This window comes from Dufourea novaeangliae, unplaced genomic scaffold (genome assembly GCF_001272555.1).
Source record: "Dufourea novaeangliae isolate 0120121106 unplaced genomic scaffold, ASM127255v1 scaffold16, whole genome shotgun sequence".
NCBI classification, from domain to species: domain Eukaryota; kingdom Metazoa; phylum Arthropoda; class Insecta; order Hymenoptera; family Halictidae; genus Dufourea; species Dufourea novaeangliae.
Genome location: NW_015373891.1, coordinates 300124 through 322934, shown reverse-complemented (window position 1 = coordinate 322934; position 22811 = coordinate 300124). Strand labels below are relative to the sequence as shown.

Sequence of the window (22811 nt, the reverse complement as noted above, 5' to 3'; positions counted from 1 at the left end):
AAGTCATAGGACCGATAATATGAAGTGAATGAGATTAGTTAAAAAGAAATTCAGCTATAGTAATCAATGTATATAAAGAGTAAGAGAATCCGTTCTTACAAAAGTGCTGTATAAATAGTTCTATACATTTAAAATTATATTAAACAGCGAAGAATGTTAAAAAATCTTTTCTATATTAAAAAATTCTATTTTTTGCAACTTTTAACATTAAGACACTATAGATCTATTGGTACCGTTCTAAGTTAAAGCATTGCTATTTAACAAAATTGATGCGTAACTTTATATTAGTAACTCGGTACTCTTACATTTCAGTTTTGCTTCTATCAAAGTTTAAACAGTGATTCGGTATACCAGAATATGTGAAGTTGAGTATCAAATGCTGTGTGAATAAGAAAAGAATATATCAGAATCTTCTGAACTTTGTGGTTAAGAAAATATAGTTCCAATCTTAGGGCCTAAGAATAACAAACGCTAAATATACAAGATCATGTGTGTTATTGGTTTAATTGTGATTGGACCAATCGTATAGTATGGCGACAGTGACATCGTTACATTTTAGGTTTCAGTTTCACTGTTCTGTCCATTTCGAAGTAGCATATTCATCCCATTATTTATAATAACTTTTGAAAATATTTTGTGACAGTAATTTATGCTCTCTAGTTCACTCTAATCAAAACTTATTATTCTTTTATGCATAATTGAAATGAATATATGGTAATAACAGTATAGAAAAATTATTTATTTCTACAGAATAGCCAGTTACTACTTTAAAACAAATTGGGAAAAATATTTATATATATCATAAACTCATATGTGAGCTGTTCGCATTTCAGTGTCATTATTGACGTATATAAAAAGTCAATGCTACTTGCTCCTGAAATGTGCAATGAATCATTGTAATTACTTTTCACATACGATAATTTAATGTGATCATAGCATGCTTTAAGATAATAGTATATATTAAAGTATTATATTTTATTATTGACCAATTTAACTGTACATCTATCCGTTTATTGTGAATTCTGTAAATATTAGGAATTTTTGAATTGATTACTAGAAAAAAAAGCAAAATGTCTCTTGCATACTCGCTTAGTAAGATTAATGCGATTCATGCATCAATATTGATCTGAATAATTTAGAAACGGTAATAAGCGCTGATATGTATGATTATAACATTGTCTATCAAATTTTGATACACTCTTGTTCAAAAGTTTATATTGTTTGGTTGTGCTGCTTGTTGCTCTATTATAAATTTATCGACGATTTCAGATTCTATGTAAATTAGACAGAGTAATTACTTTTTATGTGTTTCTTCTGCATTCTATCTTTTTTACTGCATAATTTTTAATGTATAAATCTTACTACGTCTGCAAAGCCATAAATATTTTCCATTGGTTTGGTAACATTCTGGAAACTACTAAATTTTGTGGAGTGTAAGAAATTGCATATCATTGTACAAAAAGTTATGCAGTGAAAAATATCATATCATATGGTACATATAAAACAAAGAAGTCTCAAGCAAAAGGAGTGTAATATTATATTTTATTTAAGGTTTATTTAAGATTTCATTCGAAAAAAAAGGATTGTATGTTCTACACATTATTATTATTATTATTATTGTGGAAAAAAACTTTGTTTGCTGTATGTTTTGTTGTAATAACCCAAGAAGGTGCTAATTGTAAAGTTTGTTTAATTTAGTTCTCCAAATCCCATATCTCCAGTCAATCGTAAAAAGTTATGTAATTCATAATATGACTACGGTTTCATCTTACAAATAATATTTAACAGTTAATTAATTATAATTTGACCTGGCACAATATACTTCTTATTCGTATATTAAGGGTGGTAAGACCTTTCCCATGTACGAATGAGTCTTCCAAGAATGGTGCAAAATAATTTTTATGTTATAGAACAATATGTTTATGATATAAAGATTTCTAATGCCATGTTGAAAATATCAATGATGCATATAAGTAATATTGTTGCATCTTGTCTTTATATGAATGTTCATTTCATGACCTTCCTTTGAATAAAAGTGGGCTTCCATTGTGAAGATCATTGTGATTATAAAATCGTTATTGCATTAGTTCTTATATACATACAGAAGAATGTATAATAAAGGTAATAATTCTATTCTATTTTCTAATTGCAAAAGTGAGAATCATAATACTTTACAGTTATCGACAATTTTATTAAAATAATAATCAGATGTTTTTACTACTTTCTTAAGTTAATATAATGTTAATGAAGTATGGCGAAGTAAAACAATTTTATTACAACATTTATTATTTTTCTAATGTTGGAAGACACAGAAACATAACTATGTATTAATAAACTGTGTATATTTATGCGTAATGTAGTGCATGAATGTGCAATGTACAATAAAATAAAAACTTTAGCAAAATTTAAAAGTTTTTATTTTATTTCTGAAAAACTTTAATAGATTACATTGATTTCTGTTTTACTGTTGTTTTTTAATAAATTAGTTTATAAAAATTTGAATTCACAAAGTAGTCTACAGGCAACATATTACATAAGAATTCTCTCTTTTGCAACGGCAATATATATGCATTTATATATGTATTATATACACTACACATTTGTATACAATCGTATATCATTTATAGATATAATACACAATTAGCTACATATTACTAAGTCTGTATTTTATTTTTTTGTTTTATTCATGAACATCGAATTATTAATTATACTTTTTATAGATTATACTCAATTATGTATCATACATGACTTTTGAAACTTATTAACTTATGGCTAGAATGACTACCTGCATAAGTATAAAAATATGTTCATACAATATATAGAAAACGTAGTATATTTTTGTATCTGCAATGTTTAGCGGCAAGCATATAATAAGTTTGGTTCTACAGTTAATGATTTTGTATAATAATTTTTATAGATTGCATGATTTATTTTTACTATATACATGCTGCATACCACGTAAAAATACTTATAGTATTCGATATCTTCAAACTACATTGTAAAACATCTTGAAAAGTATAAGAATATAATAATAAATAAAAGATGAACAATATATTATTTGTTTTCTTCGTGAAAATGACAAAAAGCTTCAAAACTTTATTTTCCCACAAAAATTGTTGATTAATTTTTCAATTTCATGAATTATATTTCAACCTTATATACTTCAATTTTTCAATATCTTATATTTATATATCTAGCGTATGTAATATCTGGTAATATTAATTTTTATTTTAATACAAATAGTAATTCAACAATTCAAAAAAGAGAACAAAGTGAAAGTCGTAATACTGGCTGAACATGCGCAGGAAATTGTATTCATGGTGGCGCTAATGTTGATTTTGAGATTCACGTGGTCGTGGTGGATCGTGGATCAAGCGATCAAGAGTCTTGATTCAAGACTGATCAACACTGGTTTGAGGTTTGAGTTTTGAGGCGATCGTGCACGTGAAAGCATGGTATGTTGACTTTTCTGTTTATTGCAAGCTGATTTCTATTGATGTTATAGAGTAATTTAGAGTATTCAATTTAAAGTGATTATAAAATTAAACGATAAAGATGAAAGGTCCTTATAAGGTACGTTATTTGTAATCGAAAACATCTAATAACAGTTTAACCTTATGTGATGCGATTGTCATACGAAAATTGTGCGTTTTAGGCAAACATTAATGATTTCATGAATGCTTCGGACGAATCAGCTGCTGAAAGTGATCATTATTCGAATGATGAGGTTGATGAAGACGATAACGTGGAAACTGAAAACGATGACGGTGATGAAAATGAAAAAGCAGAAAAGGAAGCAAGAAAGAGTACTATAGAAGATATGCACCTAACACTGGATAAAAAAAGAAAAAAGGTTATTGATGATATCACAGATACTGCACCAAAAAAAAAAAAGAAATTTGAGAAAGATCTGTATAAGCCACCAACAGTTGAAGAATTGAATCAACTTAAAGAGACAGAAAATTTGTTCAATTCTAACTTATTCAGGCTACAAATAGAGGAAATGCTAAATGAAGTTAGAATCAAGGACAAGTATAAACATCTGTTTAATAGCTGGTTTGAAAAGTTAGAGAAGACTATAAACTCGATAAAAGAAACAGAGGAATACCGGGTATGTAAGATCATTGAATTATACTATAAATTATTGGAATAAATTAGTTTACTCTAAGCATAACTTTAGCTTTTAGGTAAAAAGTTAAAGAAAAAAATGAAGGTTCGTATTCCAATGCCTAAGTTACCAAAGGAAATGAAAGGAACATTTAAATTTCTTAAACCATCCCAAATTGCTATCATAGGGTCTTATGCATATGATGCTATGATTGGTCTAAACATTACTGTGGATGTAATGATTGAAATGCCTGCAAAAATGTTTCAAAAACAGGACTACCAGAATTACAGATACCTAAAAAAGAAAGCAATATATCTAGCATATATAGCATCTAACATTACTGATGATATTGTAGAGGAGAAAAAGTTCATTGGAGATAGTTTAAGACCAATGTTAAAAATTGTACCAAGTGGCAAATTGGGTACAAAGATTAATGTGTTGGTGCACATAACAGCCCAAGAAGAGAGCTTTAAATTAAATAGATTTCTGCCAGAGAAAAATAGCATCAGACCCGGATGGTTTTTCCAACAGGAAACTAATGGTACATCATAAATATAATCTTTCTTATAGTTTTCATCATTGAATGATTGTTATGAAGATTATTATATTTGCAGAAGATTTACCACCAACACCATATTACAATAGTATTATTCTTCGTGATTTGACAGCCTCGAGAATAAATTTGGAAAATTTAAAAATAATAAAGGAATATCCAAACATAAGAGATGGTGTTATATTATTAAAAATATGGCTAGCTCAGCGTGAATTAATGAAAGGTTTTGAAGGCTTCAATGGATATATCATAACAATGTTTGTTTTATATTTATTGTCTATTAAAAAATTAAATACATTTATGAGTAGCTACCAAATAGTGAGAAATGTGTGGTATAATTTAGGTAAGGTATTTCATAATCAAACACTGAACTATTAGATATTTTCCAAGTATTGATAATTATATCTTTCAATTTATCAGTGCAAGTCAGTTGGAGTGAAACTGGAATCACAATGAGTTCAGATGAACATAGTAAAAATAGAATTGCAAATTATAAAAATTATTATGACTGTGTATTCCTCGACAGTACTGGCTACCATAACATTGCAGCATATGTATCCAAAGCTACTTTCTCTTGGATTCAAAAGGAAGCAGATATCTGTTTGCATCATTTGGATAGTGCACATGCTGATAGTTTCCAATCTCTTTTTATGAGAAAAGTGCCATTCTATAGGGCATTTGATCATCTGATACGGTAATTACATAAACACAAGAATTATTTATACTGTTTTCAATAAGACTGTAATATTAGTTAAATATTTAGTTTTAAAGATACTCAGGCAGTCAAAAAAATAGTAGATAATATGTCGAGTAGCAATGATAAATTAAATTATGGACCAAATTACCGCAATCAAGCAATAAATGTTATTTCTAATATGCTGAAAAAAGGGTTGACAAATAGAGTGTATCAAATTTGTGTGCTGCCAAAAGAGTTTAATGAATGGGAATGTGGAGAAAAGGATTCTGATGATATTGGAGAAATTTTTATTGGATTGGAATTAAATTCAGAGAATTGCTATACTGTTGTTGACAAAGGCCCAGAAGCAAATTTACCAGAAGTGAGTAAATACCTCGAATGGAGTAACTACGTGTATTAGAATTTCTATAATGGCTTGACAATCATATTGTAGGCAAAAGAATTTCGAAACTTCTGGGGACAGAGATCAGAACTGCGTCGATTTAAAGATGGATCTATCCGGGAAGCTGTAGTTTGGTTCAGAACCAAAACAGCTTCGGGAAAAAGACTGATATGTAGGAGAATTGTAACTTTTCTATTGACTAAAAAGCTTGGTTTCGAAAGGGATCAGTTTGTGTACATTGCGAATGAAATGGAAGATTTTCTAAAACTGAAAAAGGTAATAATAATGATCCATATAAATTTAGTACATCTACTAATGAGAAATTCGTCTCGTTATAATTAGGTCCAGGTAACACATTTCGCTTATGGCACTGGAGAAGAAGCCACGCTAAGAGTAATAAATGCGTTCAATAGCCTTGAGAAGGAATTGATGAATCTGTCGGATATTCCTTTATCGATCCACGGAGTCCAAGGATCTAGTGCAGTTTTTCGATACACGGATGTTTTTCCACCAATAGCGACAATTAATCGACCGGATAATAAGTTGATTAAGGAAAGTAAAAATTCTTTAGTATTATCGGAAAACGCAACTGCAGCACCCAGATACATTCCTCCACTCGAAGTGTGCCTGCAGTTATCGACGAGTGGAAAATGGCCAGATGATTTGGAAGCTTTTAGAAAAACGAAGGGCGCTTTTCATATACAGATTGCAGAATGTCTTCGGAAGCAATATGGATTAGTAGTGAATGCAAACTACTCGTACATCGATGTGTACAAGGTTACTACATTTAATTCTTTATCATACAGGGTGTTTTAGGATTTTTTTTGTTTTGAATAAAATTGTTGAAAATGGTGATATATTATTAGGAAGGATATGTGTTCCGAGTAAGAATAGCGCACCAAAAGGAAATTAGTTCTTTAAAGCAACAAATAACCGAGGATGGAGTTAAACAGTATAAAGATAATGACGATTCAATTGAATTAGAAAGTAAATTGTTCGAATTACCGAAATTAACTAGCGCTTTACATGGGTAAGGATAATTAATTTATATGCTAAAAGAAGGTTTATAAAATTGTAAAGAAATGATTTTACTTACATGGTAGACTACATGTTCAACAACCATCATTGGGAACAGCTTGTTGTTTAACAAAACGATGGCTTTCTGCCCAATTATTGGACGATTCTCATATACCAGATATCGTAGTTGATTTACTGGTAGCTTCAATGTACTTAACACCGGCACCGTATAGACCACCTCAGGTGCCTCAAGTAGCATTTTTGAGGATGTTAGAATCTTTTGCGAGAGGTCACTGGAACACAGATCCTGTGATTGTCAATTTTAACAATGAAATGACTAGTAAGTATTAATAGCAGTAGTAAGGATTATTATGTTTGCTGTTGCTAATATACTACCCATAATCATAGGAGAGGAAATTATTGCTGTGGAAACTTTATTTGGATCGTCTCGAAATTCTTTACCACCATTATTTATATCTACTCCTTATGATCAGCAAAGATCACTATGGACCAGAAAAGCGCCTACCACTCTGGTTTTAAATCGTATTACTGCTTTAGCAAGACAATCGCTAAAATTATTTGAAGATCAACTGTTTACAAAAGCATTGTTAGATGTTAAGCCTTTATTTAGGCCACCCCTCACAGAATACGATTGCTTAATACATTTGAAGCCACTTATGATTCCTAGAAGAAGGCAGGCAATTGATGTTAGTGAAACATACTCTCTCTTTGATGTACATCCATATAAGAAGCACTATGCACAGAAGATTCCAGTTGTAGATTTTGATCCAGTACAATGTTTCTTAAAGGAACTAAGGGTAATTTTAATTATTAATTCTATATAGTATTATATGTTAATATTTTGATGATTTCTTAATTCAATATTGTATGTTCGTCTTTTCAGAATGGTTATGATGAATTTGCATTATTCTTTTATGACACCTATGGTGGTACAGTAATTGGAGTGTTGTTGAAACCTTCTGCTTTAGAAACTAATGACTTTAAAGTGTCAAATATTAACTGTCGAATGTGTAATGATAATGGTCAATTAGTTTTAAATATTTCAGCAATGATTCAAGACTTCTATGTACTTGGAAAAGGTCTGATAGAAGCTATCGATGTTCGATCAAAAAGGTTTTCCTTGACATAATAATTCTTTCAAGAAATATTAGGCTACATGTTACATTAATGTAAATGAATTGTAATATAAATATACAAAAATTACCTTTTTTTTATTGTACAAAGAACAGTGAATATACAATTTGAAATGTATATGATAATTATAAATATCTTTTTTACAGTATGTACTTGTCTTCTAATTTATTTATATAAATTCATAATAAATCATAAAATTTATGATTCAAGTTCTACTATCACAAAGTATTACAAAAGAACACGTTATATTGATTCTAAATGGCTGTTAAACTTTAAGTAGAATTGTATATTAATAGATTTGTAAACGTGTAAAGTAAAACTTAAAGATATTCATTTTATTTATTTCAATAAATATACACGTATATGTAGATGGGAAAAATGATAAAATATTCTATAGTGCTATATTATTTTACTATTCTGTAAATTATTTTTATATATTTTTGTTAATGTTTATAAAAATTAGTAGTATACTATATTATACTACTTCAACATTTGAGATCTTATTTCAGCATTTAATTTTATTATAATTGCATCTTCATACGTGTAACTACCAGTCTTTAGGAGAGAATCTCGTTCCTCAATTAACGCTTGCAATCGTTCATCCTTCTCTTCTGACTGTTTTAATAAATGTTTACTATTGCTTTGTGGTATTCTTGGACCCATAGTAGTCGGCGTGAAAACCGAACTATAAGGATCTATTTCAATGTAGGATGGTTTCTGTTTAATTACATCGATTTCCTTTTGAATTTGGTTCAATGTAGTTTGATCATTAGTCAAAGCAGTGGAATCTGCACACAGTATCTCCTCTAAACTGTATAAGAAATAACAAATGTACGTTTTATTTTAGCAAAGCTTCATATATTAAAGTTCTTTTGTAAAAAACGATACATACTCTAAGTTTTCCAATTCTTCTTTACTATTTTTTATCTGAACTTGTATAGCTTCCTGATATTCTTGCTTCAGTCTATGTATTTCACGAACTGCCGTTGCCCACTTACTTTTAAAAAATGATTTACTATCTTGTGCATGTTGCAACTTTTCCTCGAGTGTTTTTAATTCTTGTAATAAAGTTGCTGTTTGATGTTGCGTTAAAGATCCTTTCTGATAAGTTTTTAATTCTTCTGCTTGTTTTGTTGCAAGTAACTGCAATCTTTCTCTTTCTGTACTTAATTCTTCAACTTGCGTTTCTAAGATAGTTTTTCTTTTTTCAAGAGCACTGATCTACAAAGTGTTAAAAATGTATAATTTTCTATATCTTATAGAAGATTAGTATGTTACTGACCTTTGACATAAGTTCGTCTTGCATTGTGTGATACGACTCTCTGAGCTCGCGTAATTTTGATTCATACGACCAATGTAATTCTTCATTTGCTTTAATTAATCTCGTCTCCTTTTCAAGGCTCTTTAATCTCCGTGTTCTTAAGTCTTCTGTGGCGTTGTTTAAACTATTTGCTAACATTTTACATTGTTTAACACTACACGCAAGTTTTGCTTCTAAACTTTCTTTATGTTTTTGCCATTCTTGACTTAATAAATTTAAATGACGATCCTCCTTCCTTTTCAACTGAATTGTGAAGAAACCTTATATTTATTACATGTTATCCGTGGACGTAGTTATATTCATATCATATTTTACCTCAACTTTGAATATTTCCTTTTGACGTTCCTTCCATGTTTCCAACTCATCAACTATTTTGTATGCTAAACTGTCATCTAAGATTGGGGGTCCTAAATTTTCATCTAATTTAAATGAGAGTATAACGAAATATAATAAACGCTTTGGTGTAATTTATATGCTAATGTATGAGGAACTTACTCGGTGTTTTTTTCTTAATTCTATAATATGGGCCATGATCTTCTAAATTCATTGCAATATCTAAGTTACCAACAATACTTTGTTCCTTATCATACAATTGTATTTCACATTGACATTCAGTCTGAAAAACGTGGGTATAACTTTAGTCTACATGTGCATATGTTTGTAAAATATTATCCCCTTATGTTAAATTACCTTGCTTTGACAAATTAATTGTTTCACATCTACTACACATTCAGCAATACAAGTTTTAGGGCCTTCATCTATTTTATATATACTAATTTTGGGCGGGAAAGATGATAATAAATGTTTAATTTCATCTGTTGCTGATATAAAATGGAGTTTACATCCTATATCTTGTAACTTCACGTTTTCCCCTATTACAATTGATATTTTCGGATGAAAGGTTGATGCGATTTCTGTCTTTGGATGATGAAACCTGCATTCAATATGAAATACATTTTTAGCAATGTAAAACATTTGAATTTCGATTTTCAAAGTAGTACATACTGAATTTCAATATTTGGTACAGTTAGTTTTGGAGATACTGATTTAATGGCTATCAATACAATGTTTAAACAATAGCAGTGATAAGCTTCTACACTTTTCGAACAATCATTGAACCTGCACTGACATGGTAACTTGTCAACTGATTGGGAATATACAGGCTTAATTTGTTGACTTCTTATATGTTCATAGCTTAAGGAGTGTTTATTAAGCACGCTGCAACCATTTGAGAAACTGACCATTGGAATTGCAGTATTGCATGTTCCAAAGTCACCAGCTGGATTTCTGTGATAATCTATTTCACTATAATTCTGTAAATCATATATAAGTGGAAGTTAAAATGTTTATTCTGGAATTTTTTTTTTGTTAATTTTAATTTTCACAAATTTAGGTTCACAGATTATGATGGAACGACTTACTATGTGTTTCAAATTATGTGTTTGTTCTTTAGTAGGATTAAGAGGGACTGTATTGCTGAATACTGTACTTGGAGTGTTCATTATTATTTCTGTTTTACCTCCAACATACTGCAATTTTAGTTGTAAATCAAGGTACGAATTACTACATTCCGTTTCACCGTTTTCATTAAGTTCCTTTTTGTATAGGTAACATCGGTAGTTTAAAATATTACTATTATTTTCAGAAGTTTTAAGAAACTCTTCAATATTATCAGTAGAAACTAGTGGTTGCAAATTAACTTCTGACTGAGCTATTATGTTATCTTTATACTTCAAATATATAATCAAAAATGGTTTTACTTGTAGGTATGATTTCAAAACTTTTAACAAAGTCCTGATCCTTATTACAATTTTCTCATTGAGTATCCAAAATTCACCATATTCTCTTTTCGACTGATTAAAGTATACATGATTTTCTAATATTTTACACCAAAAATATAAATTATTTTTCATGTCCAAGTAATATTTTTCTGGTAATAATAAATCTGTATTTGCTGCAGTTATGGCTGCAATGTTCATCAAAAATAACTCATGACAAGTATCTAAGGGACCTAATTGTATAAGCCGTTCATCACGTAGTAAAATTGGAGTTATTTTATCAGCATCAAAATTTGTTTGCTTGATTTCTTTTGCATTCTTTGACTGTAATTGCATATATCATGTCAAATTTGCAAATGTTTATATTACCTAGACATATTAGACAAAGTCTTACTCGTAAATGATGATATACATATTTACCTCTATGTGACAATTTAATGTTGTAGACTCTTGATCATGAATACTTAAACCAAGAAGTAGCTCAGGTTTGTGTATTTTCAAATCGCTTCTAAGTCCTAATAGTTTATACCAACTGGTTTTTACATTATCACCTTCATTTTTAGAAAATACCTGTGCAGATCGTAAACTGAGTAAGAGGTATCCCAATTTCTCTTTACTATCAAGGCCTTTAACAGCAAAACATTCTAATTTTAATGGGACTTGTCCAGATCTCATCCTACAAAATTAACATCAGATTGTTAGAATACATTCTCAGCATCTACTTTCTTTTTATAGTACATACTTCCGCAGTCTATTTTTATCTATTTCCCAAACCAAGTCATGGTCATATTGGGGATTAGGGCTTGGACTTATTGTTTCAGTTTCTAACAAGTGTCCATTTAAGGTGGCAGTTACTAACGTTGGTAGTATAATTTGTTCAAAACCTTTACCTGCAGTTATCAACAGAATTTCAAAACTTTTGAATATTATATTATAACATATTTAAATCACTTAACAATTAAACACCCTGTCAACTTAACAGAAACATTGAACATAAAAGGCCTTCTAGGCCTTTGCTTCATGAATATTCAAAAATATATTTGAAAAATCTATAGTTTTATTTATTACAATACATTCTTTTACAAGTAATCTGTATTAGCTTACAATTACTTCAGTATATAACAATTCTTATTACAGAAGGGTTAATAAACAATTATCTGTAAAATTTACCTTCCTTTATGTTCAATACAATTCGTACGTCGGAACTTGGTAATTCTTCCATGGCACTATGATAAAATACACAAAAATTGTAAAAGTAATCTATGCAAATAGTTAAGATATATCAAAGAAATCGGTAAAATTCAAATCGGTTTCCATGGAAACGCGAGCATTTAATGTCACAACATATTCCATTCAAAATGTCATGATTCAGTTAAGCAACCAATACGGTTTCAGATAGACAATCCTACTTAAAGATAACAATTGACAAAAATTAACGGCTGCCACAAATTTCTTGTTTAGAAGCATGCTACTTTACTTTTACTATCACATTTGAAAATTCAAATCAAGGTCAAGGTAGATAATTAGCTGAGCATGATCGCTTGGTAACATATTACAATTTTCAACGACATTATCTTTTCTTCAATTCAGTAGAATCACGTATAACTCAATAGAATCAATAAACTCATATGATCTGAAATACAGTGCAGACTTTTTTGAAAATATTCGTGGGACATGCGAAAAATATATGACAGGGAAGAAAAAAAAACTAGTTACACCAATGAAAAAATTGTTAGGAGGGGGCGCATTCATTATAATTATAGATAGGTTACTCTCCTAGAATAGTGGATTGTATTATAGCGCCAATTGCGGCATGTTTCATAAGTAAACGTGGGCGAGGGAATTAAAAAATTTATTTGAATTTTGAACTTTGAAATAGAGCTGTACCCGATTGACTCCGTTTATAATAAATTGTTCTAGGCCATCCATATGCGAATAATCATATATAGCATCGCGAGCCGGCTCTAGCATATTGTAGCTCAGACATCAATTGATCGTTTTCATCGACAGTGTTTTATTACATACGGTATGTATCTGAGGGTAAAGGAATGTGTAGAGATAGACATATGTCTGCCTCCGCTCTAGTTCACGCATGTTAGCTAATTATGGTTGTTTTCATATCTACTTGTACAATACAGAATTTAGAAGAATCTTTAAAGAGAACTTTTAATATAATAAGTTAATTTCTGTATGATTCTAGCTTCTGTATATTATGCCATAAAATATTATATTTGTATAAACATTAACAATATAATTATATAAAAATATAGGACGTCCCAGTGATGCTATGATGTATGACAGTCACTTTCCAACTTTGTTTCTGAGATACAGTATTTGTTATTATTTATACCTGCTTAATAGTTGTGCAGTTGGTACAATATTCTTTGTATTTTGCACGTCTCGTGTGAGTAATAAGTATAGTAATAATAATAGTAAGGTATAGCAAGGGCTACCCTTCAGTTTCTATGACGGACCAAAGCTCGTAAATACAAATAACTGTTAATTAACACTGCGTCGGTGAGGATGTAACTCTCGACCTTAGGATCCTCTTGTTGTAAGTTTCTATATAAATTAAAATAAAATTTAGATTTCCCTCTCCCGTATGTACTTATGTAACACGCTGTAATTAGCGCTGTAATACAACCCCGTATAACTAGGAGATTTATCCATCTATGTAAATATATTCATCAATAATGCCTATACATCGTTAACGGCCGTTGAAAAGGGAGGGCGTCAGCGTCGCGGTAGGACCAGGTAGGACGTTGGGAACGCGGCCTTATTTCGTATCTGGTTGGCAGCACTGTCGGCCTCGTAACAAATCTCACCCATGTCGAGTCGAGCGCGAGAGACAGGAGTGTAAGCTTGTCCGCGACCGTTTGTCCGCGTTCGACGGCTCTTTCGAATAGCGTGCGTGCGATCGTTCGAAAGTACGGTAGAGCCAGAAGACGCAGACGTGTCCGTATGACCGAGGTTTCAATGGATAAATCCAGGAAGTGGCGTAGGGAGGCATAGAGTGAGAAGACCGCGAGGGACTACTCGGTTACTCCGGGCTCGTGTGTGGGCAATACAATAGCCGATCGGGCATACTGGTGGTGACACGACTGCGGACGTTTCCTTAGACAAGAAAGAGAACAGACGAAGTTCGCGAGGTGTATATGGTGGCTGTGTGCGTGCGTGGTCACTGGGAAACAGTTTCAGAGCCGCTTCGGCGGCGCTCCCCGAATCTTTAACCGCAGAATCGTAGTCGTCCGTCGCGGTGGTGGTAGTGAGGCAGGCCTATCGCGGTCTGTCTATCGGGCCACGAGAGATTGAGCAGTACGATCGCGATCGCACGCGGCAGGCCCGTTTGTAATGGAGGTGGTTTCCGAGTGTGTTCCCATGTACGAGAACAGGTCACGGCGATGCACGCCGTATTAACTGAAACGCGATATTTATCTTTGACTATTCCCCCCGGCCGGCCGGGCGAGAAGAGAGCCAGGTCGAAATTGGTATGGAATCGTCCAGGGTTCTCGACACGACGAACATTCGGCCCCGTCTGTGATAACCACTAGCCGCTTAGAAACAGATAGAAGAGGAACAAGCAAAAGAGGAGGAAGAGGAAACCGAGCAAGAAGAAAAAAGGGATAAAGGAATATATAGCTGTGTGTGTGTGTGTGTGTGTGTGTGTGTGTGTGTGTGTTTCGCGCGTGTTCCTCCTCCCTAGTCTTGTCCTCCTCTATATCCTATATGAATTAAGTGTAAACAGTTTTTCCCGAAATCTGCTTGGAGGTTAGGATAGCATGGGGATTGATCCTCTGAAGGCATCGACCGACGAACCGTGACACCTGCGACTCGCCGCGTACACGGTGTGTCTCTCCTGCTCTGTGCGTGCGTGCGCGTCCCTCACCGCGGTTCTGTGTGTGTGCGTGTATTCCTCCCCAGGAACCCGCTGGAGTATTATTTCCAACGGCGGTTGTCCGAGGGAAGACGGGAAAAAAGAAATATGTCAAGAATGGGGATCGATCCCCGATACGACACTGTACAACGTCGCGACCATTAAAAATCGACCGTGAAAAGGAAAAGGGGGTTTTTATTGCCCGACGCGTGTTTCTTGGGGGGGAAGATTTTTGTTCGACCGTTGAATCGACCGTGTTTTCTCTCGCCTCCACCCGACAGTTGACGCGGTTTGTCGCGAATATTTGGCCACGACGGAGGAGAACACAGTATAGCAAAAATGCAGAAGAGAGACGGTAGAGAGACACGCGAGAAGGAGTTCGCTAGGAGCCCTGAACGCGACCAGGAAGCCGCCAAGAGGATCTCTCGTTTCGGCGGGAACGCAGGGAAGTCTCAAGTGCCTTCCTCGAGGCATAGTGTCGCGTCGTCGTCCAATGTGTTGACAGTCGGTCCCAACTTCCGTGTCGGCAAGAAAATTGGTTCCGGCAACTTCGGGGAACTTCGCCTCGGTAAGTCGATTGTCTTTTTACGTTATCCTATTGTCCTTTTTCCTCTTATTGAGATGCGCCACCGAACGGGACTATTTACTTTATCGAACCTACCGAGTGCATGCAATATACTCTCACTGGAAGAAATATAGTGTGATCGTGAAATCAATCGCGAACTGAACTGCATATGTTTCAAAGACTGGACAAAAGAATTGATTAGGAATTACAGGGTGTAAAGAGTCTTGGGCTACATCGAGTTTCATGTGTACTGTCAAAATTTGGTATTTTTTCAATATTTCGCGTATTTCAATTGCAGGTCAATAGATATTTAACTGTTACAAGACAAATTCATAAAGTAGTTCTTGAATTGTTTTTAACTCTTACTTCTGAAGCTTTATTATTTTTACGAAAAGTTAGTTTTTGGGATAAAAGTTACTCAGCTTCCAGCATGCAAAGGTTAAATGTAGAAGGAAGCTTCAGTGTTGCAAATGTTAATTAAATTTTGTAGCTTTCCTACTAGCAACATAAGTACCGTTCGTTATTAGTATTATCTTTTCGAGGTGCTAAAATGGAGTAATGTGTGCAGCTCTGTTGCTGTCACAATCACATTGTATTGCTTCCACCGCTATACAGTGAGTAACAAAAGTAGACGTCTGCGTTAAGGGGGTATTCTAGTGTAGCCGGGGAAAAAAGTCAACTCTTTTTCTTGCGTTTTCTTATAATTTGGTGTCTGGAAAATTTGTTCCTAAAGCAGTATGACGAAATTCATAAAATAAAGCGACAAACTTTAAACGCGTTTCTCTCGAAACCATGTTTTTCAAGACGGACGAACAGTTGTCTCAGGAATCGCTGGACCGATCGACTTGAAATTTGGACTCACATGTAGAGTACATTTCTGGCTATCGTCCGACCTAGAAACTTTTTTGGTATCTTTAAAAATTATTATTCTTCCGGGGTACAAGATATACAAATTTTTTTTACTCAAAATCAAACGTTCAACTGTAAAGCTCTGTAATTTTGTCAATGTTGTTTTTAGATTATTTATCCTAAGTCGAGCGATAGCCACATTCATGGAGAATAAAACGCAATGTTGTTGGTTTTTTTCAGACGACTAGGACCGGACGCAATCAATGCGCCCGATGGAACAAGTTTTTCGTGACATGACCTGCTCGCCTATTTATAACTCTTATAATTGTTACTAAAATGTCTTACAAAAATTTGTGCTTTTACTCTATACGTATATAAAAATATATGCAAAAGCAGAGCTTGCTAGATTTGATGGTTTTCTTGAAATTAATTCCCAAAAAGCATGGTGAAAATGGCTGTCTACACTAGAATACCCCCTTCAATGTAACATATATTTGGTCGATTCGTATATAAGAGTTTCATTTATCTTGACTACTACAAACTACTGTGTATGGAAGGACATTACTCACGTTTTGTACACGGAAAGTTGTATGGTCGTTTTCATTCTCCTTAATTGTGTTTGTGTGAGAATTGAAATTCGGAAAGTTGTCCAATTAACAGGTTAAATCATTGACCTATGTTCGAAATACATATAATTTATAATTCACTGTTAAGTCCTCGGACGGTGTTTTGTCGTGAAACTAAAAGCAGAAGTTAATTACAATTTAAATCAACAACTAAACGCAGAATATGTTTTGTTATGTATATAGAGTGTGTTCGTACAGTTGGAAATCAATTCAGGTTTGCAATTCAGCGAAAGACTATGAAAAAAAAGTTTTTGAAGGCACTCGACTCGTTTCAATTCGATCTCGCGTTTTAACCATTTTTCTGTTCCAATGAAATCGAGTTTTAATGCGATTGGTTTCGCTGAAATTCGTATAGAAATAAAAGTAGCATACATCACGCGCAGTATTGTTAACATATAATGCAGACGTGAAATAAATAACGGATGAATACAGGAACAGCTGCGATTCGATCGTGATGGGGAGTATGTAGGTCGTGTGCTTGTGTCAACTATTTTTTTGAAAATTGTTTTTTAATGTTCAATTTGTTCGTGAAGTGGGTCACCCGGTATGACAATATGAATGGTAACAGATTTTTGATGGTACATTCCGTATAGCAGTGTGGAACGTTAACCATTTGTGCTCGATATATTTTATGGCCAAATATGCTATGTCAAATCATAGCAATATTGTCACTTGTCGACACACTGGAAAATAAAATTGAAAAATATTAAAAATAAATTAATTTATCGATCCATAGCTTATATGTATGTACTCTCACAATGCTGTAAACACTTACTTGTCTTTATTCAATATATAAATCGGTCTATATGTAATAGTACAAGCTGTAAGGTAATAATAATTAAGAATAAATTGTACATGGTATTTATTGTTCAATAAGTGCTACGTATTCATACAGTTCAATGGTTATGGAAGTCTTTAGTATGCATTTCGCTGACTACACATTCAGTGTTAGGTTTCATAGAAGTTAGAGACAGTCTCAAAGCTGCTTCCACTTGCAAATGGTTCTTGTGGTTCCAGTGAAGAGTATAAAGTACATACTTTAAACGGTTTTTCACTTAGTGCTGGATATTCTTTACAAATTTCTCATCACAGATTGGGAACCACTGTTTAAAGATACACATTCTGTAGCAGTATGTATCCCACCAGGCATTTAAAGGTACACATTCTATAATAGTATCTATTGCAATCGGTATTTCCAGATATGTCTAATACGATATACTGCTTGAATGAGCAGGTGTAAATCTCTCATAAAAAAAGAAAACATTAAGAATACAAAAAGACCAGACCAAGCAAATACAGTTCAGGATTTATCAAAATATTTATGTCGGTCGCAAATCATTTTCGAAACGTACTATTTGACGTTCATTGTATACATCAATGATTCTATTCACTGTCACACATCGCCACGACCTTTATGCGGACAGTAACGATGGCGGTAGCTGACACTTGAATATCTTAATTAGTCTGTTTGGCACGGAGCGAATTGAGTGGTCTGGGAAACGTGAATTCGTGGTTGAATTTATTAATCTGAATAGGGATACTCCAATTGGTTTGCTATTTCCAACGACGATGATGAGAGAAGTGTAAAATAACATCAAAACGCTTTTGGTTCATCCGTTCATTAAAACAAGAAATGAACATCTGAATAATAATTTTTTTGTACATCTTCAAATTCCGACCAGTATTTAAAATTTAAACTTTAAATACACGGATGAAGATACAATTAGGCCAGAAAAAGCTGGAGAATCGTAGTAGGATTGTAAAGATTGAATCGGTAATGGGTTATAAAGGACCCAAAGGGTCGAAGAAAGGTTAAAAATAACTTTTTTCATTAGAAAAGAGTATTTGTTTAAAATATTAATTTTATTCGCTGTATTCGAGGTAACGAAGCGGCTATCTCTCCACTCGCCTTTAGCTTTCGAACGTCACCTCAACTCATGCGGAATCCACTTATCCGTCTTCTTCACTTTGCCGATCTTTTCCGAGGAACGGAACGATCGTGGAATGACCGACGCTCATTTGGCGGCTGTTTTATCATCATTTTCAGTAATTTCTTTTAAACGTTTCTACTTACACCGTTATTTATAAATAATTAGATAATTACATAGAACACTTATTCGATGTGAAATAATCGTAAAAGAAGATTATGAAATTATTGAAGATCTTGAATTGCGTTTTTCTTGCGATCAGATATAAGTAAGGTGTTATCCGGATAATAGACAGCGAGTAATAGCAGAGTCTTAAAGTTCATTCGCCGTGTCCGTCTCTTTGAAGAATTATCGTGGACGTTAGTGACAGAGTATAACCGTTTAATTTTAGGACACCCTGTATAGTAGATCAAGGTGAATGTATAAAAATATAAATAATAGTGAAGATGATTACCAAAAGATTCACAAGTAAATGAATCGACTAGAAAATTAGGGATGAGAGTAGGAAAGGGTGTTTTGGGGTGATATGGATTTCCAGGGTGTTAAAAATATAAAAATAATATTTTTAACACTGAAAGTTAGTCAAGGACATAGGCTGTATAGATTGTAAATACTTATGAATGGATGAATCGTCCAGAGTATCATAAAAGCAGCACATGGAATGATAATTCAAGGTAACAATCATTTATAGGGTGTTCAAAGATTTGTTGCATTTTAGTAACCCACTAAATACGTAACATGCAAGTGTATTGGGTCAGTGCAGAAGTTTTTATATGTTTTTCTCTAAAAGAGTAGACTAACAATGCATTTAATTATAATTTAATGAAATACATGATGATTCTTTTATAATATATGTATTTTCAAAAAAATTTTTATTCTAATGAAGAAATTTTTGGAATATTATTATTTAGTGAATTTATTATAATTAAATTATGTTACGAAATTTACAGTTTACCACAGTGTGGAATTAACATACCCAACAGCTTCTCCAAACAGATCACAAATGTTTTTTCCTGCGTTTATAACATTTATTCCCTTCATTTTTAAATATCATTTTACGATCCCAATTTCAATTTTATGCTAAATAATAAATTAAACACATTGTCAGTCGCGTCAATTTCTGTTCTAAACAACAAGTCACTGCGTTTCGTTGACAACGACACGTAATATATTAATAAAATTTGTTTATTGTTTTCATAAAACCATGGTGATCACATCATCCATAGAAAATCCATCGAAACTTTTGCACTGACCCAATATACATATTTTATAATCTCCGCGTGGACTACGGGTGTCTATTGTAAATTCCCAATTTCATACAAAGAAGCATTAATTTCTGTATGAAAAATTGTATCAATGTAAAAATCAAACAAATATGTTTGTCGTGTCTTACACATTTGTGTATATTTCGATTGCATAAAACAACCAGTCTAGCAACATGCATTTCGTTGTCACGTCTCTGTACAAAACTCGTGTGTATACTCAGTTACCAATATTCGCTAACGATAATGTTTACAATTCAATTACATCGGTGGGGGGGGGAGAAGTTTACAAGTACGTACACAAACAGGACGGTGTTGTATCGCGAATCGTCGTCCGATGACGGTGGGTTAGTCTCTCATTGTCTCTTTCTCTCCTTCACGCTGTTTCGAATGCGCCGATTATCGTCAAAGTTCACGTCTAACGGGTGACGTAATTCCGCGTGATAAATTTATATCTTTTATCTATGCTAAGAGGGAGCCGAATATAGACATGTTTATGTTTGCTAGACGATTGTTAGCCTCGAGTTACTACTCTTATTACCACACGTCTGCGCATTCCGTAAACAGGCCGCATGAAATTTCTAATTAACAAACACGTTAACGGTTTCGCGGGCGACAGTAACGTTTCAGTCGATAAAAGGTAAAGGAAGCTTTGTGTGCCCCGACTGTTTGTCGTCCCACCTCGTGACACACGGGGTCCGGACGTCGGGATTCTTTCGGAGTTTTTGCAGCTGGCCGAAAGAGGATGTTTCATTGCATTATGCCGCGATAAATAGTGCAATTTTTCGTAACTCGAGGACCCGGTGGCTCCGAGACGAAACTTTTGCGCTCGCTATCTCGTTTCATTTAGCTTACAGCTTAGCTCGGGGCGACGGCGACGTATTTTATCGTAAACATCGGGCGAAAGGATTTTCGTGATTGCTTGTAATCTTATGAAGAGAATGGAAGAAATGAAAACGAAGTTACGAAGATGGTTTTTCGCGTTTTGTGTCGAATAACGAGTTTCTTCTTGGTTGGACACTTTTAGTGTATGTTATTTTATATATAATATTTAGTGTACTTTAAACATATTCAAAAGTCCAATGTGTTGGTCAGCTGTCGTCGAACTTTTTTTTCTTATATATTTTACGACTTTATGAAATACGTTGCTTTCGTCTCCCGATAAGCTGTTATCATCCATTCCCTTGGCCTTAAAAACCTCATTTCCCGAAGTCTTCGCGTTCTATCTGCTCCAGTAACTCAACTTTCTCGAAACGATAAGAGGCATTGTGTCTCCTAATTGCCACTGTTAATCAATTATGCAACCGTTCGAGGCTCTATCCGCGATGATTTCTCGGAATAACCATCCGGCACGGATGATCGAGAATCACTCTCAGCGGGCTTTCCTCTTCCACGCAACAGGAAATCGAAGCAAGGAGCGCTGCAGGCGCATTGCATAGCGTATACAGGGTGAGTCGATAAGAACTATTATCTAAAATAACTCGTTACCTTATTGGTTGCATCAGAAAACGTTTTAAATAATTAATGTTGCATTTGAAGGAACTCATCGGACGGATGCAGTTTGATTTTTTTGTATCTTATATTTTCTGAGATATCAAAGTGACATTGAGTTTTTTCAGAGGCAATACATTTTTTTGAATGCTGCGTTATAGGCGATGGAAAGACGAATCAATGACTTTGAGTAATAAGGTGAATAAAGTGACCTTGAGTTGACTTTGAACTTCAAAATCAGACAAAACATGGAATGTAATTATATCACTTGCTTGTTGAAAAGTTTTTCTTTTAAATTAACACGCAGTGAGCTAACCGTGAACAAATTCAATCAAGGTTACCTTGTTATTTCAGAAAATATAAAATATAAAAAAATCAAATTTCGTTCATCTGACGAGTTCCATCAAATGCAATGTAATTCATTTAAAACGTTTTCGAGGACAATTAAGAGGTAACGAGTTATTTTGGATAATAGTTTGTATTGACCCACCCTGTATAATCGTGTCAAATCGTCAAAGTCTGCGTCGCGAACGGGTAAGAATGTTTAAATCAAACACGGCGAATTAGCGACCGGATGGTCGATGAATATTGTTTTCTCCGCGAGTGTGGTACGCTCGATGGATTTCCTATTCGCGTCCGTGTTCTTGTTGCAGCGGTAAAAATAGTTACGATATCAGTCTCGTAAATGCAGCAATTCCACTAAAGCTCAATGTTTCCAATTTTCCGTGATTTTATTTTGTACTTCGCTTTGTACCTCTAAATATTGTAATAACTTCTCGCGTGTAGCTATTGTGGTCCCGCAAAACATTGATATTCGAGTGTTTCATAAATATGCAATGCATGGCGCCTCGGTTCACGGAAGATAGAAAATTCATTTTATTTCATGGAGAATGAACAACTTTAATTGCATTAATATGCGTCGATATAACTTGCATACATTTTGGAACGGAATCGATGGAGAGAATTTCATATTTATACAGGATAATTCAATGATACACGTCAATCCACATCAGCTGACGCTAGTGTCCAGAAAATGCTATACTGCTTCTGGATCGCTTTAAATTTCATTCAGTTTTTTTTTAATCCACAATTATCTGTGGGACAGCATCGAAACTATCATAAGAAACTTTATTTATAGTACAAAGGGAATAGGATTAAAATCGTTTAAACCGGAGGCTGTAAGGCTAGAAACATACAAAACAAAA

General features: G+C 33.5%; 3 protein-coding genes across 5 annotated transcripts in view; 2 read left to right on the top strand and 1 right to left on the bottom strand.

Moving 5' to 3' along the window:
• Positions 1–3483: 3483 nt before the first annotated feature.
• On the top strand, positions 3484–7999 carry LOC107187923 (nucleolar protein 6). The gene is made up of 12 exons (XM_015576130.1): positions 3484–3573; positions 3656–4111; positions 4181–4649; positions 4723–5004; positions 5082–5355; positions 5425–5719; positions 5792–6016; positions 6083–6517; positions 6607–6770; positions 6844–7097; positions 7166–7575; positions 7662–7999. Exons 1-12 carry the CDS (start codon positions 3556–3558, stop codon positions 7905–7907), a joined length of 3528 nt encoding a protein of 1175 aa, XP_015431616.1. The 5' UTR covers positions 3484–3555; the 3' UTR covers positions 7908–7999.
• A 393-nt stretch (positions 8000–8392) lies between these two features.
• LOC107188418 (centrosomal protein of 120 kDa-like) lies at positions 8393–12247 on the bottom strand. Its single transcript, XM_015576714.1, has 11 exons — positions 12182–12247; positions 11754–11901; positions 11432–11687; positions 10655–11335; positions 10239–10546; positions 9924–10167; positions 9729–9849; positions 9549–9652; positions 9195–9476; positions 8805–9133; positions 8393–8723 (listed from the first exon to the last, which is right to left on the bottom strand). The coding sequence occupies exons 1-11, from the start codon at positions 12231–12233 to the stop codon at positions 8393–8395; spliced, it is 2856 nt and encodes a 951-aa protein (XP_015432200.1). The 5' UTR covers positions 12234–12247.
• Positions 12248–14645: 2398 nt separating this feature from the next.
• The window catches only part of LOC107188840 (casein kinase I), a 96913-nt gene continuing 88747 nt past the window's right edge, over positions 14646–22811 (top strand). For all 3 annotated transcript variants that reach the window (XM_015577231.1, XM_015577223.1, XM_015577214.1), the window contains exon 1: positions 14646–15453. In XM_015577231.1, the coding sequence (XP_015432717.1) occupies positions 15225–15453 (229 nt within the window). In that variant the 5' untranslated portion in view covers positions 14646–15224. The remainder of the gene's footprint in view (positions 15454–22811) is intronic.

Coding starts and splice junctions, on each gene's coding strand:
- LOC107187923 (XM_015576130.1), top strand. Junction 6,017..6,082: donor ATTTTCTAAAACTGAAAAAG/GTAATAATAATG, acceptor CGTTATAATTAG/GTCCAGGTAACACATTTCGC. Junction 7,576..7,661: donor GTTTCTTAAAGGAACTAAGG/GTAATTTTAATT, acceptor TCGTCTTTTCAG/AATGGTTATGATGAATTTGC.
- LOC107188418 (XM_015576714.1), bottom strand. CDS start 12,233: ATGGAAGAATTACCAAGTTCCGACGTACGAATTGTATTGAACATAAAG. Junction 10,168..10,238: donor GTACCAAATATTGAAATTCA/GTATGTACTACT, acceptor TATTGAATGCAG/GTTTCATCATCCAAAGACAG. Junction 8,724..8,804: donor GAAGAATTGGAAAACTTAGA/GTATGTATCGTT, acceptor TTTCTTATACAG/TTTAGAGGAGATACTGTGTG.